At 39.5% G+C, this 16938-nt stretch overlaps 1 protein-coding gene across 1 annotated transcript; it reads right to left on the bottom strand.

The window, feature by feature from the left end:
- Positions 1–872: 872 nt before the first annotated feature.
- LOC146332280 (delayed-rectifier potassium channel regulatory subunit KCNS2) lies at positions 873–16729 on the bottom strand. Its single transcript, XM_084745973.1, has 10 exons — positions 16371–16729; positions 8005–8181; positions 7757–7890; positions 6823–6987; positions 6535–6706; positions 5131–5214; positions 4864–5025; positions 4263–4346; positions 1800–1892; positions 873–1446 (listed from the first exon to the last, which is right to left on the bottom strand). Exons 2-10 carry the CDS (start codon positions 8173–8175, stop codon positions 991–993), a joined length of 1521 nt encoding a protein of 506 aa, XP_084602099.1. The 5' UTR covers positions 8176–8181; positions 16371–16729; the 3' UTR covers positions 873–990.
- Positions 16730–16938: the final 209 nt, after the last annotated feature.

A 16938-nucleotide genomic window follows, 5' to 3' on the forward strand; every position in this document is an offset into this window, starting at 1 on the left:
ACAAACACGGTGACGCAGGAGGAGGCTGTAATGATGAACCTCTTCAGAAAAAGAAAAAAATGGAGGCAGCGTTGTAGAAAGCCGTGATCTGTGCGGACATTAAATACATTACAACATGTGGATGGAGAATTCTTTTCAATAACTACTTGACAACAAACATCATTTCCAATACTTTAGGCGTTTCAACACCTCTTCTTCATGTGCTGTGGTCGTGTCTTGTTTGAACTGTTGGCTACGCTGCCCAAACGTCTACCACAGGTTCTGCTCCATTTGGTCCGTATCCACAAACTGTGTGTCTGATGTAGAGCATAAATGGAGCTTTAATCTTTTTGTCGCATGCATTCATGCAGGAAATTTGAGGCGACACCTGATGATGATAAATGTCTTCTGAAGTGTAACAGACATGAAACTTGCAGCAGGTCAGTGCAGCAGAAAATTTACTGCTGTTATCATTAAATCTCTCTTCTCTCTACCTCCCCCACAAAAAGTACTTTTCACAGTTTTTTCATCATCATCTTTTTTTATTCTGCTAACTTCATTTGCGTACATGCTATTTCACTTCAGTCTTTGACCTTTTGTTTTCTCTCTGTGATTCTTCACATTCATGTTTTTTTAAGCACAGAAATAAATCAAACCTGAAACATCCGACATGCACGAACGACTGAGAACAAACTGCAGCACATCATGTCAGAACAGTCTGTCATGGAAGACTCAGGGTCATCGTCCACCTCGCTGATGTTAGACATTTACACTGCGGAGCCTCGAACTTTTATTTTCAGAAGCATTTATACAAACTGCTGCGTTCTTGAGTTCTTGTCTTCACTGTTCAGTCAAAGTGTTTTGATGACAGTCTTCATCATGGAGTCCAGTTCACACTGTCTGTGGCCTCAGATCAGAAGTTTCATGATCAAATATGAATCTGGTCTGAATCACACTGGTTTTAAAGTGATTTGAACTTTAGATCTGAGTCTGAAACTCTGTCGCTGCTCCTCACAGCTGATGCAGCTCCTTCCTCTTCAGTATAGACGTGAATGACGGATGTTCAACGTAGCTATAATTGATTACACCTCCTTCATCCTCGTAATCTATATCGTCCTCCTCGATGTCATCGATGTCATCATCGTCCAGACACCGGCTGTCCCCGTCCGATCCCTCCTCCTCGTCCTCCTCGTCCTCCTCCGGCTCCTTCTCGCAGCTCAGCCTCAGCTTCCTGCGGTTGTTGTTCCTCACCGACGCCTCCAGAGCTTTCTGTCTCCGGTAGAAGTGGGAGAACTTGTTGAAGATGATGGTGATGGGCAGCGCCACCACCAGGGTGCCGCCCAGGATGCAGCCGCTGGCCGCCAGCTTCCCCGCCACCGTGACGGGCACCACGTCCCCGTAGCCCACCGTGGTCATGCTCACCGTCCCCCACCACCAGCAGGCCGGGATGGTGTCCAGACCCACATCCTGGAGCAGAGACAGACAGACAGAGGAGCGAGGAGTCAGCAGTCGGTGGAAAACAGGCCGGTCCAGGTGTTTCAGAAATGATCACAATCATAAATGTGAAAAACTTTTAGGCTAAATGCAGGATTAGCTGCAGACAAATAAAACCTCTGCGTTCACACCGACCAAAATCAATATATATGTGTCATGTGTGTTTTAGAAACAGACAGGAAACTATGAGTCTAACAAAACCTCACTGGCTGAAATAAGAATAACAGGCATCATGACAAATTAAAAATAATTAAAATAAAACATTTACATGAAACCCTGTGTAGTGTGAAGGAACAGACAGTCAAGTATCATCAGTCAAACTTTACCTCCTCATATTCAGCGGTGTAAGCGATACCAGAGAAGACGGACACTCCGACAGCCAGGTAGAGCAGCAGGATCCCGACCTCACGGTAACTGTGCTGCAGATACAAGATGGAGGAACGCAGCACGTTAGAACAGGTCAGGAACAGAGCAGGTGACCAGAACGCTCATTTTAAAATCCACCGTCTTATTCCTCTGATCCCTCTGCATGTTTATCATAAACCAAGTGAGGCTCGTCTTTACCTCAGCACAAAAATATAAGTCAGACCACGTTTCATGTTCCTTCCTGCTGCACAGATCATCTTTTTAAGAAATCATGTTGGGATGTTCTTTCTTTTTGTCCTGTCTTTCTTTTAAAACGAGAAGAGAAGAGAAGAGAAGAGAAGAGAAGAGAAGAGAAGAGAAGAGAAGAGAAGAGAAGATTTGAAATAATTCCTCCTGTTATCCAGCCTCCCTCCAGAGACTCTCTAAAGACACCAGAGAAGAAGAACATTCAGTTCAGTCTCTCCTAAAAGTAAAATGACTTGATAATTCCATTAATGCCACGATGTTTAACGCTAAATATTTCAGATAATTTTACTTTATTTGTTACTTTATTTTTTCCTTTTAAAGGTAAAACAAAAACAATAAATTTCCATATTTTTATACGGCCTTTATAAAATTCCACTTAGAGATAAAAGATTTACAACATATTGTTTAGACTGCTGAATTAAAAATAATTCATACAGTATAGTTATATAGTTATTTTTAAATCAGGTGATTCAAATATAAGATACAAAAAAGTACTGTAACTATAATGGAACATTTTTACGTACTTCTAATTTTATTTACTTTTGTTGTATTATTATTTTTACATTAATATTTTGCAACTATTAATCAATTCGTTGCTAACTATAAAACTAATCACCAAACTATTTTGATAATTGATTTATCAATTTAAGTAATTTGTTTAAAGAAAAAAGCTTGCAGAAATGTGAATATTTCTTTACTCCTGTCTGACAGTAAACTGAATATTTTTGGATTGAGGACAAAACAAGACATTTCAGAACGTCATCTTGGACTTAGAGAAACACTGATCAGTATTTTCTGATCAAACAACGAATCGATTAATTGAGAAAATAGTTGAATAATTGAGATTAACCAACGACGAAAACAACTATTAGCTGCAGCCCTGTGATGTTCATACTCTAACATCATTTTCATTTATTTCTCCATAGTTAATATATATTTTTAGTCTTCATTAGGGGCAACTGTAACATGAGCTCATCTCTGCCCACCCCCCCCCCCCCCCACAGATCAATAAAGTCTTTCTGATCCTGATGCTTTATCTGTACAGATGTTGTTTTATCAGTGCAGAGAGAGAGCTCCTCTGTCTACAACCAACATTTAAGTAAATCTATGACTGAATGAACCTCATTCTTTTAAATATTCATATTTTAAAGTCTGATGTTAAAGCTTTATCATTGTGTGGACATCAGTCGTGATTCAAACCTCCGTCACTGTGTCCAGAGGTACTTTAGATCAAATTTAAACTAATGTCTTGTGTTTAGGCTTTTACATTAGTTGTTATTCAGGGCAGAAACTAAAAACCTCTCAGCATTTCACTCACGAATCAGGAGCTTTTACTAAAGTGGCCGCTGCAATCTTCTCCTAAATCCAGTAAATCAGCCTCTTTTTAAAAAAGTTTAAAACAAATTATTTAAGACAATGATTTATCTATTTACTTTACAACTCCTGCGTAATGACGTGTGATCCTCTGATAACGCTCTGTTATGACAGATGAGACTGTAACACGACCTGCTGCTCTGCTCTCACATTATTTACTTCTCATGTCGAGGGAGGAGAACGTGATGAAATCCTGCAGGAGGAGAACGTGATGAAATCCTGCAGGACGAGAACGTGATGAAATCATGCAGGAGGAGAACATGATGAAATCCTGCAGGAGGAGAACGGGATGAAATCCTGCAGGAGGAGAACGGGATGAAATCCTGCAGGAGGAGAACGTGATGAAATCCTGCAGGAGGAGAACGGGATGAAATCCTGCAGGAGGAGAACGTGATGAAATCCTGCAGGAGCTGCACAGAATCTGCTGCTGCAACTGAAACTCTTCACACGTCAAACCACAAAATGTCTGACTGAACTAACAGCAAACAGTCATATATGTGTATACATATGAATAACTAAATAATTTCTTCCAAGAAACTGTAATAATAGTTTTCCACCCTTAAATGTGTTACAGAGCTCAGACCTTCAGATCTACATCTGCTCACAATCCATCTGCTGCGTCTACACAAAGGTCAACACAAAATGTCACAAAGAAAATGAAAAATAATCATATTATTTTCATTTTCCTGAGAGTTTCCTTCGGTTGGTTAATGTCAGTGTGTTTCTGCCTCGAGTCTGGAAGTCAGAGGTTACAGAAACTATAAAAGAAACATGTGGGAGCAGCAGAGGGAGTCCTGACTCACCCGGAGAGTCGCGCCGAGTGACCGCAGTCCTGTCGAGTGTCGGGCCAACTTCAAAACTCTGAAGATCCTCATCAACCTGAACACCTGAGACAAACACACAGAGAGGTGAGGGAAATGATGAAGAGTAAGAGACAGAGAAAGGTGCATTTCCTTCCATCTTTCTCATAAAAACATAAAAAAAGAAGGTAACTTTGACGACACAGCGGTAACTCTGGTGACAGGGACAGATTGTGCTTCCTGTGCGTTGAGGCTGTCGGTCTGCAGCAGCCGTGGCTTCAGTTCAAGCCTGCAGCTCTTTGCTGCATGTCATCCCAACACTCTCTCCTCCTTCAAGCCCTAACTTCAGCTGTCCTATCAAAATAAAGTCTTAGCAGGCTCAAAAATATGTATATGTTCACACTGGACACACATGACTGCAGCCCTGACATAAAGAAAACTCTTATCATTTAATTTAATTATGTTTGCAGATGACACCACCGTCATCGGTCTGATTTCAAACGACACGCAGCCCTGTCTGCATCAGTGGAGCTCAGGCAGAGAAAATGAACAGATAACCTGTCATGGTCATCACACACGTCCACCCTGGTAGAAAAAAAAAAACCTGTATGAGTCGTCCCAGGTCTCCCAGTTCAGACTCTGATCCCAGAGTCAGGTCAAAGACCAGGATGATGTAGATCGGAGCCACAGACACCATGTCGATGATGTTCAGAGGATGATGGAAGAACTTCTTCCTGTTTGGTGCGAGCAGCAGCCGCGTCACCACCTCGAACACAGAGAAAATACTCAGCAGTCCGTTTCCATCTGTGTTTACTGAAATCTTTGCACGCGTCAGCAGTACATTCACTCCACACCGTGCTTCTCTGCTCACCTCGAAGGTGAACCAGCAGGTGCAGAACACCTCCAGAGCCTGCATGGTCGCGTCCTCCAGCGGCTTCCCCTCGCTGTCAAAGGTCTGAGAGACAAGAGAAAGTTAGCGAGCACGTCTGCAGCTGTTTTCAGTCACACATTTGGTTTTTATCCTGCTTGATATTCATAAACTCTCCTCACAGCTGACATTGAAACGTCTGGGATGAGTGAACTGTAATCAGACTGAACGAACACACTCTCATAATTTCAGGATTTTCAGCTTATTTTTATTTTTATTTTACAATGAAATCAATAATGTGGTCAGACATCAAGACTGTAGACCTGGGGTCAAATTTAAAGAGGTTCATGATGCTGCACAGTTTGTTCAGTTCACTTGTTATTCTGCTTATCCTTTAATTTCCTGAATACCTGAAGGCTTTATGGGAACATTAGGATTGCACCCTGGAATACAAACTGAAATATCCTGTAGTTCTTCCTTAACACCAGTGACATCACTGTGACATCACTGGATGTAGATTTACTGAGAAATAAAGAATTTATTGATTCAAATGACGACATTTAACACCAACACTGACTGGACATCCACATGGAAAGTGACAAATTTTCCCTTTAAACAAAATCAAGACAGCTGTGCTCCTCCATCATCCCACCTCAGTTTGGTAATTTGACACCATTAAAAGCATGCTGAATAAACTGTGAGCAGTTTTAAGTTTTCTAAGCAGATTTATGGTTGTTGTACATTAATAAAGATGATCATAGTGAATCTCAAAACATGTATCATGTGTTCAGATGAGACTCAGAGAAGCTGTTTGATTTTTGAAGCAAACTGCAGCAGCTGTGCTCTCAATCACAATCCAAAACAAGAAACACCTCCAGAGCTGAAAACCTGCTCTAAAATCACAGACCAACCCCGTCTGATCTCTGATCTTACAGCACAAACGCTCCTGAAAGCCCACTGCATCACACAGGACCCCTGCCATGTCCTGCATCAGGCCTTCGAATGTCTGCGCCGCCCTGCAGCTCCGGCTGACCAGAGGGAGACAACTTTAATATATGAGACTGTTTCGTCCTGCTGTCCCACCAGGGACAAATCTCCTCACATATTACTCTGCCACCAGCACCGCATGATAAAACTCTTCAATTATTTAACATCAAGGCTGGATATTAACCCTTTTTGTCTACTTGGTCTCCGCTGCCTGTCACATATCGTCACTGTTGCACCTCAACCATCTGAAACGTGGACTCGTCAGACCACAGCACACTTTTCCATCTCAGATGAGCTCAGGCTTTTTGCAAATCACTGCATACTGTTTTTATTTACATTTTAAACACGTTTTTAGAAATTGGAGTTGTATAATAACTAACTTCCACCGGTGTGTATCTGTCCACCTCTGTCTGTACCAACCTGATACTCTGGGATGCTGTTGATGCACATGGTGGCGATGGATGTGAGCACCACGCCGATGGAGACCAGACTGAAGAGCTTGCTGGGGATGGAGTATCCGGGGTTCTCCAGCGTCAGCCACAGACACTTCCTGATGTTCCCATAACGCACCTCCTGGAAACGCTGCATGTCTCTGTGTGGGCGGAGGAAGACGAGGGGTTAACTCTTCGCACAAAGACAGAGGAGTGGAGTGATGTGAGTGGGACTGCACGGTTACTGACAATCCCACAGACTTCCACGGCCTCTCACCTGTTCAGGTCAGAGATCTCGTCCATCGATGTGTCGATGCTGCTGACGTCGCTCTCGTCGTCCCAGCTGCGGTGCCGGCTGCTCTCCAGCTTGCGGTCGTGGTAACGGTAACTGCAGCAACTGTCCAGGAAGAACTCGTTGATGCCCCAGTACTCGATCTCCTGACTGTGTCGGGAACAGAAGTCAAATAAAGTTCATTTTCTCAACAGATGCAGTTTAACAGGGCTTTAAATTATGAAATTAAAAGTGAATACGACAGTATGACAATCCCACCATTCTCTATAAAGAAGTCAGTCAATAAAAACACCATCTGACGGTAAAGTTGGTGCTGAGAAGGTAAATCTGTCTTGTCCATTTTGTTAAATCACCTGACCGACCCCTTGACCGCTCTGTGTACTGCTCCATCACACAGCTACATCATTTCTGTTTGCAAAGACCAAGTGCTTTGTTGTTTTTAACCGGTGGCCCAACAGCAGGATGCAATGTTTTTTACACAAAGAGAGAAATAACTTGAAATAACCTAACTTATACATTAAAATGTATAATATTTAACACATTTACAAGAAGGCCCAAATAAATTAGAAGTTTTTCAGAGCTCACCAACTTTGTCCAAGGGTGAAAAGGAAATAACCCACGTTGGTTACTGTCTACTGTATTTTTAAAATTTGTTGTTTACCACCAGTTCTTTCATAAATTCAGTGTAAATGGTGAAATCGGTTAAAAATGATCATGGAGTAGCTACATGAAACAAGAAAAAGAAAAAGAAAAGAAACATCTTAATGTTTTGCATTTAATGCTGAATTTACAAGAGGCCACAAGAAAGTTTCCTCATCACTCAACAACTATCAAAATTCTGTGATTTTTCCAGGCAGTCTGGGGATAATGTGGTCACTAGTTTGCCGGTGAATGGATGTTAAACATGAGACGGACAGACCTGAAGGAGAAGACACACAGCTCCTCCATGATGTGAAGTTTGCCGGTTTGGTAAAAGTGGAGGACATAAGGGAAGAGGCCGGGATTCCTATCAAAATAAAACTCCTTCTCCTGCACGTCATAGTCATCACACACCTACAGGAAGGAGGAAGAGCAGGAGGAGAAGGAGGGCGAAGGAAAGGTGGACATTATGAGTTTTTAAAAATTAAAGAAGGGAGAAAGTTCCTCCTCGCAACCAGTGGAGCTAACCTGCAGAATATCTTCCTCTGAATCACACGCCAGCAGTTTTCCCAGTCTGGTGTCGGGGAATTTCTTCAGCGTGCTGGAACAGAGGCTCCTCTTCAGACCGCCGACGTTGACGTGGACGAGACCCTCGTCAGAGTCCTGGTGGACCCAGCTGGGCAGACTCTCCTTCACCATGGTTACCTTCAGCAGCGGAGACGCAGCAGAGACGAATATAGAAACAGAAGCAACACAGACAAAGCAAAAAATAGATCGTTTCACATTTTAAGGAGTGATCATTTGTTTTTGGACATTTAAGTTTTAGTTTAACTTAAAACCAGCGGCAGACAGAATCCTGAAAATCTGTAGTACAAGTACTCTTACATGACTAAAATATTACTCAGTTACAAGTAAATACTTAAGTAAAACTGTAACGTATTCTTCAAAAAAAATACTTGAATTATTAGTTACTTTTTAACTGACAGACATTCATGTGAAAGAAGTTTCTGCTTTTTAAAACTTCAGTCTAAATTAGGCTGCAATGATTAATGGATTAATGATTGATCCATCAGAACATTAGATCGGGTTTTCAGCTGCTGGTTGCACAAATGAAGCAGTTTGAAGACGCCGCTTTGGATTCTGGGAAACTGTGAGAGTACGAGCTGAAAATGTCCGTATTTAGAACTGAGAAGATTCAAAACAACCGGTGGTCCTCTGTGTCAAAATATATTTCAAAGTTAATATGAAGTTTATATGAGGCTACAATCCATTTTTCCTCCAAAGTTACAGTCATTTCAGGAGGAAATTCTGACTTTATTTTCGTGTCCCTCCACTTTACCTCAGCGAGGAAACACTGTGCAGGGAAACACAACGAGGGAAATTCATATTTAAATTTCAGTGAGTATTTATTGATGGACGTTCTGAGGACATTTAATCCTCCTCATGCTGATTCAGTTACAGGACAGACACTGTAAACCATCACCACAGTGTGAGTAACACTGAAACTGTGGTTCGTTTCAACTTTGTGTCATATCAGACATTTATTTGATACAACAGTTTGACACAAACATGTCACGAACACAAATGTCAAAATATCAATATTTTGAAAATCTTTTTCTGGAGATGTTGTGTATGAAAATGGACAAATAAAGCCTCTGTGCCATAAAGCTCCATCGTTGTCCATAACACATCAATCAATGAGCCACACATTTGAAAATGCTGCTGTTGACCTGATGTTTCTGTGTAGAGCCACAACAACTGATCGATTATTAATCGATTATTAAATTAATTGCCAGCTATTTTGATAATCAATAAACCGCTTAGAGCGTCTCTTTGCTTTTCTTTGACAGTAAACTGAATATCTTTTGGTTGTGGCCAAAACAAGACATTTGAGGACGTCATCAGAAAAACTGATCAACCTTTTTTCACCATTTTCTGACATTTTTAGGCAACTATTAATCAATTAATCAATAAAATTATCCACTGATTAATCGAGTATGAAAATAAAGCCCTGTTTCTGCTGTGCTGGCTGTGAAAACAAATCTCTCTCTTCTTTCATGACCATGAAACTGTCATTTATTTTGACACAACTCTGATGCACAACTTCAGCGTCTGTATGAGATGCTGACAAAAAGACTTTTTCACACACGGTGAACATCGAAGCTGTTGCAGTTTTGTTTTAGGTATATATCATGGTTTTGGGTTCTAGTTTCGTTATTTCCTACCCTGACATCACCAGACTAATTCACAACAGCAAGTCTGTGTCTGTCAGAGCAAATGAAACGCAAGACAAGTTTATTAATACAGCATCATTCAGACAGAAGGCGGCTCAAAGTGCTTTACAGGAACATGGCAGTACATCAAAATAACATGTTACAAGAACTCAAAATTACATTAAATTACATACCAGTGTGTTAAAAAAATACTTTTATTTTTATTTTCCAACCCTGTATGGATGTTTGTCCTGGAGAGTGAACGCCATAAAACATGACTTCACCATCCTGGCAGAAAAAAGTTACACAGGATGACGAGGGTCCTATATCAGGGTCAATAAAATCTGAGGCATTTTCCAGTACTGGTATCAGAATATTTCCTGTTTTATGTTGAAAGAGCCTCATGTGTCTTGGTTTGCTTTACTTCCTGTCTTTTTGTGTTTCCCTGATTGCTGATTGGTTTCACCTGTCTGTCATTAACCGTCTTTTAACAGTGTGCGTCCCTCTCTTTGTCACCGGTTCGTCCTTGTCCTTCGTGTGAAGCGTTCCAGCCTTTGTTAGTGTTCACTTCTCAGTGTTTTTGGATCTCTGCCTTGTTTCCTTGGACCTTGGCCTGTTTTTTCGTTTTTTTTTTTGTACTTTGTATATTGCCTTGACCTTTACAGATCTGTTTGCCTGATTGGACAGCTTTCATCTGGACTTAACCTTTACCTGCCTCACCACCCTGTAAGAATTTTACACTTCTGGGACTAAATTCATTGAACTGCTTCAGCTCTGCTCCTGCTGTCTGTATTTGGGTCCCACCTCTTTTTGTTTCCCTGTAGCCTACCTGAACAAACGTGAAAGGTAACTCTACTTCTACTACTAAACCCACTCGGTTTATATTTTAGGAAAAGTCTTTGGTGTGTTTATGAGATTTTAGGTTGTAATGCTGCATTCTCTAAAATTAAGCATCACCTGACTTGTTATGAGGGTTAATGCTACTTTTCCTGGTTTTAAAGGTGGCATTATAGTAAAATGAAGTAATTTTCTGAACTTACTAGACTGTTCTAGCTGTTCTATTATTTGCCTTCGCCTAGTTAGTCATTATATCCACATTACTGATGATTATTTATAGAAGAAATCTCATTGGTTTAACATTTTGTGAAAGCACCAATAGTCATCCCTACATTACTGTTGTAATATTGAGGTATTTGATCAAACATATTGCGACATTCACTCATTTATCACCTCAGTTGCTTCCATCCTTTTGAGTACAAAACATGTCGTTAGTTACATCCTACACGATCAATAACTTATCATATCGACTGATCTCAAACTTCACTATCATGATAGGTACTTCGGCTACATCGTCCAGGTCGAGTTAATGCTAATAAATAACTTTTCTAACTGATCGAGGTCACTCCATTGGGACAATAATTAACGGTTACAACCTAATATCATATTATAAATTACATGTGACAAAATATGACTTAATAAACAGTTATAAACAGTTATGACCTGGGTCATGAGGGATTTTGTATTGTATCTTGGTTTCCCCTCCTTGCAGGAGGATGGTGTTGTTCTGTTGTTTGTGTTTTTTCCCAGCAGTCCGATGTTTGACGACTTGGGAATAAAAATGGGCTGGTGTTGAGTAATGTTTGTTAAAAACTACATGAGCAGCTGTTTTAGGAAATTGCTGAACCTTTTTTTTTTTTAATTTACTTATATTTCTGAGCTGTTCTTGAAGAATTATGTCTCAGTTGGAGCCAAAAGTCTTTGGACTGAGGGCCACAGACGAGGTGGAGAAACCAGTCAACACACTGTTGGTTTGGACCTTTCATCAAATTTGTTTAAAGTATAAAAACACAGAATCATATCAGCCTCCTCCTTTTACTACAGATTTTCAGTATTTGACACTGAGCTTGCAGTTTAGTTTGGAACACAGTTTCTGACTGGATTCTGTCTCTGATGTGACTCAGACGTCGTCCTCTTCATCTTTCTTCATCTCAGGCTGAGTCAGCAATCACCAGAACCTCCACGAAGACTTTCTGACAAGGAGGAGCCTTCGTTTTATTTTCTGAGCTTCCTCTTTGTGATGTAGTAGTGGCTCTAATTTCATCTACTCTGCTAAATGCACTTCTAGGACGAGACCAGCAGACACTAATTTGATGTACTGGACATTTTAATGTTAACTACAAAACACAGTGTTCATTGGTTGAGAGCCAAAAAGCTTTTACTGGACTTTAGATCTCTGCAGATTGAACGAGTCCACGTTTGAATATTTTGTCTGTTTCCTTGAATAAATTGCAGATTTCTGTGTTTGAACGTTGTTGAAAACATTTAGGATAACTGAAGTAAACAACTCAACAAAATATATAACATATTATTACGATTTTAAAGCAAAAATGATCCATATTATAGCTTTAAGCAACCACAAAAATCTGAAAATAAAAGTTCATAACTGTTGGAAAACCTAGTTAAGTCTGTTTGTTTGTTTGCTGTCATTTTTTAAAAAATGTATCTGTATCTGCACTGGTAACTTGGTCACTTTATTAGGTACTTATTGTGTATTTCATATTGTATTTTCTACTCTGCAGTGTTCTTACTGCTTCTATTGTGGTAGGCTCCTGGATTTACTGTAGTCTGTATTGTACCTTGAATTCTTATTTATTGCATCTATTCGACGACGTTACCTTGAGCTTTGGGAAACATTTGGCCAACATTTTTTACCATTATCTGACATTTTATGGACCAGACAACAAACTCAATCAATCAGGAAAATAACCAACAGATTAATCGATAATGAAAATAACAGTTAGTTGCAGCCCTACATCTGATAGCAAATGTTAACACTGGTCAATTTTACCGGTTTTCCCACTTTCCCGGAGTCAAAAACTAATAAACGCAAGAACTTTTTTATATATTTGGTGAAGTCTGACTTTATGTTAAACAACAATATTATTGGTTGAATTGTTGGGTGTGTATGGGATAAGATAACTATATTTTTTTATTTTAAAATCAGAAAGACATCCAGGAATTGAGTGAAACTAAGTAACTGGGTCGTCTATTTCACAATCTGAAAACCTCTGATGTACATAATCATACCATTATTAACCATAGATGCAACTTGTTTCTATGTGATCAAGTAAGAGAAAAAAAAAAGAAGCACACACATACAGTAGATGCAGCCAAAACAGCAACTCACTCCCACGCATGCTCATCTACTGTACTCTCCGTACAAACACCCACACAGTGTACACACTGTCACAATAAAACTACACTGAAATCACTCAACATGAATAAATAATAAAGTTCACATTAAACTCTAAAACTGTGCAAAGATTGAACGCATCATGTAGAGTTTTTCTGCCCAAAGGCCTCAAACGTTTCCAGTGTTGCCTAAAATAGTTTTTTTTTTTTTTTTTTTTTTTTTTTACAGTATATTATTGGTGCCTGGAAACATAATTCAGTTTAGTTCAGTTGGCAAATGGTTTTATATTGCTAAGCAACAAGTGAAGTTTCAGGGAGTGAAGGTGATATCTGGATCATAATTTTCATGTTCGTTTTTGTTTTGTTTATTTCTGATCGGAGTGATACCTCCTGGTGTAAACGTCCAAACATCCCCAGCTGCTCGCTCTGACAGGACTGAGGGTATCCGTCCATCTGGAGGCAGCAGTAAGTGCCTGCCTTCTTCCAGGTAAAGTGTAGCTGTAATGTAATGTGTGGTGTCTAATTGCAGAGTGTAGGAAATGGCCTGAGGAATCACAGACAGTTGTGAACCTAATATGGACTTAATGGTGTTTTAACCAGCGCGGTCTGACTTCATCTGCCTCTGAATCGTTCACGCTCTTCCTGCTCGTATTTAATCACATTTTTCTCTCTGCAGCTCAGTGATTTATGGACACATGAAGTGCTGACAGTTGTGGCAGCACAAATCTGTCTTCATGGAGGTGGTGTGCATGTAGGATGCATGCTAGGATTTATAAATACAGCTGGTGAATATTAACTAAGTAATTTTACTCAAGTAGTGTATTTAAGTGCAATTTTGCAATAGTTGTACTTTATTTGAGTGTTTCCATTTCATGCTACACACTAAAAGAGTAATAGTTTACATAATCTCTTCCTCCAGGTGCTGCATTACCAAAGTTAAGTGTCCATGCACTTAATGTCCCAGAATGCATCCCGATTTTGTTAGCCATGCACTGAAAGCTCCTAGCTGCTTGATGTCAATATACATCAAGTGGCATCTAAGCTAATATACATTTGGATTTGAAACCTTTCATATAGGCTACATGAACTGAAACAACCATTTGGTTTCATTACTTATCATTCATTTTTTAAAATAAATTGCAGGCTATGATACACAGCTGTACACTTGAATTCTGCTGGGAATTATTTCTCTGAAAATTCTGCTCTTTTTTTTTTTTTAATCTCTTTGAATATTTGAATATTTTATGTATAAAACCAATGATTCACTGATTCGCTGATTCAAACTAAAATATGATACAATCTTATAGACTGAACGACCCAACAGTATATAAACTAGTTACAATCAGCTCCACCTTAACCTGCGACACAGTAATGAATAATAACAGTCCAATAATATAACACTCTGATGGGGTTATTCTCTTGTACTGTTAATTTTTATATTTTATGTACATTTGCACATTCTGTGAATGCATTTGTACTTTTACTTCAAGGTCCAGGAGTATTTATGTGCAAGAATAAGCCAGAAATGTAATATAATATTCACAAATATGTTTTCATTTGTGTATTATCACCTGAAAATAAGACTGATTGTGTTTTTGTCGCCCTACAATGAGTTATTTTTTTCTGCAGAGGGAGCAGGTCTTCTTCCACTTCCATGTTGCACCGCCATGTTTCTACAGTAGCCCAGAACGGACAAACCGAACGCTGGCTCTAGAAACACATTTTGCTTTGAGCATGAATTTCGCTGTATATGTACGCTGCACGTTCTCCTGCACGCTTGGAAGGGGAGGGTGAAGTTCAATCTGCAAACTTACTATAGTTGTCACTAAGTCCTACACTCTGATACTTGAAGTAAAATTCTTCCTGCAGGACACAAAGGAGAGTTTGCTGTATATAATGTGGTATTATAGTGTGGTTTAACTTAAACCTGCAATAACAATACATATTATCACCTTTGAAGCTGATATGGTGATTTTGTAATCAAACAGTTGCTTATTTACACATCCAGCAGTTACGGAGCAACATGATGATTCATTTGTTGTGTTTGTGATGAATCTACATCCAATATTTACCCTCTTTAAGCTCAGTTTTTGGTCTCCATCAGCTCTTCAGGGACATATCTGTCTCTTTAGCTGCTTTATGCTCCACTATGTTCACCAGCTGGTCTCTAACTGTGTCTGTCTGCTCTTTGCTGCTGAGCAGGTAGTGTACAGTCAGTTTTCTCTTACTCAGCTTTTTCTCTGAAAACAACACAATGTGCACCAATGAATGAGAAGAAGATCATCAGCAGATGTAAACATTACAAAACCTTTTATAAATATGTCAGACATTTAATAAGAATGTTTTAGGTGACTTTAGGGTTGTCACAATACCAGAATTTTAAACTTTGATACAAAAAATTATACTCAATACCTCTTTTGATACCACAGCAAATAGAAAAAAAAAATCCAGAGTTACGTTGTGCTGGTACAAAAAGTCACTGAACACAGTCTTGACAAATTTCAGGCAGGAGAATAAAGACTGAACTGAACTGAGGTCTTGAATAAGAACATTTTAAATACCTTTGGTGCTTTTGATATATAAAATGCTCATATTATGTTATTTGTTATTGTTATTTGATTTGTTATTTGACACTTTGATATTTTAGACAAATTTAGTCTTCTGTTGAGAGAAAATGAATGGAAATGAATCAGCTTTATGTAACTAAATAACCTAATCTTCCAGAGTTTTCAGCCACATCCCATGTTCTTCATTCATTAGGAACTAAGTGCACCACAGATATTTAAATTATTTTGTTATATACACTGTTCACAAAGGTCAAGAATGAACTACTAACTTTTAACAAACTTTATGAGAGTTATTTTTACATTTGGAAAGACATTCAGGCTGTCTGAATCATGTCTGGACTGTGATTTCATAAGTCAAGTCAACTTTATTTATATAGCACATTTCATACAACAAGTGTGAACTCAATGTGCTTCAAGATACATCATACATAATGTAAAATAAAGAAAATATAGTACATATTGAGAATTTTTGCTATGACCATGAAATTGAAAATTTGATATCAGTCAATTTAGACCCACAATATTATCTGTACTGGTAAACTAGGAGCATCTTATTATTATTTCCCTTTTTTTTTATTTTGCAGAAGCACTAAATAAGAGTGATAGGACAGTAAATAACCGTGGGACAGTGTGACTCTCTGTATGTCTATAATTACATGTCGGGCCCATGCTGAGCTCTCAGGGGAGCTGCAGGCTGCACATACAGAAATAAAGTTGATCTATAATTCAGCACAAGGAAGCGCTGCGGCTTGAAATCACAGCGGTGGAAACATCCACCTCAACAACAACAACGACTGGAACACGTTCATATGAAGTGAACATGAAACAGAGGAACTTTATGTGAGGTAAAAGTCTCTTTATAAACAGTTTTTGGGGTGATCATAAGAACATGTTCGGGTATTGTGTGTTTTATGAGACTCACCTGTAAGTTTGGTCACGACACTCTGTCATCACCGGATCAGCATCCTCCTCCTCCTCCTCCTCACAGGTCAGCTTCACCCCATGATCCGCTGATAAGTTTCACACTTTCACAACTGAAAAGGACCAAAGCGACAAACACGAAGCGTCGGACGATGAGAAAAAAAAATCACAGCGAGTTTCTTCAGTTAAAAACTCCAAGAAAAACCTTCCGTCCGCCTCCAACAACACACGGCAGAGAGGAGATGTCAGAGTCCGCTGTAGGAGCGCAGGTTTCCTCCATCTGAACCTCTGCCGGTCGCTCTGCTCCTCTCACCGGCAGTCTTCGGCTTTTTCCGTCACATTCCGGAACACGAACCAGAAATACCTCCAATATCGGCACGGGCGCAGATCAGAGCGAGGGCGGAGGGGACAAGTCCCGCCCCCAACTTCTGAAAAACAGGATGTGTCCCTACCATAAAAAAAAAAAAGAAAAAAAAAAAATCTCAATAAATAATGAAGCCCAATTAAAAGTATGTAAAATCAATAAGACCATCCCATTAAAAAAAAAAAAAAAAAATCACACACAAATA

This window comes from Lutjanus erythropterus, chromosome 2 (genome assembly GCF_056507025.1).
Source record: "Lutjanus erythropterus isolate fLutEry1 chromosome 2, fLutEry1.hap2, whole genome shotgun sequence".
Classification (NCBI taxonomy): Eukaryota; Metazoa; Chordata; class Actinopteri; order Lutjaniformes; family Lutjanidae; genus Lutjanus; species Lutjanus erythropterus.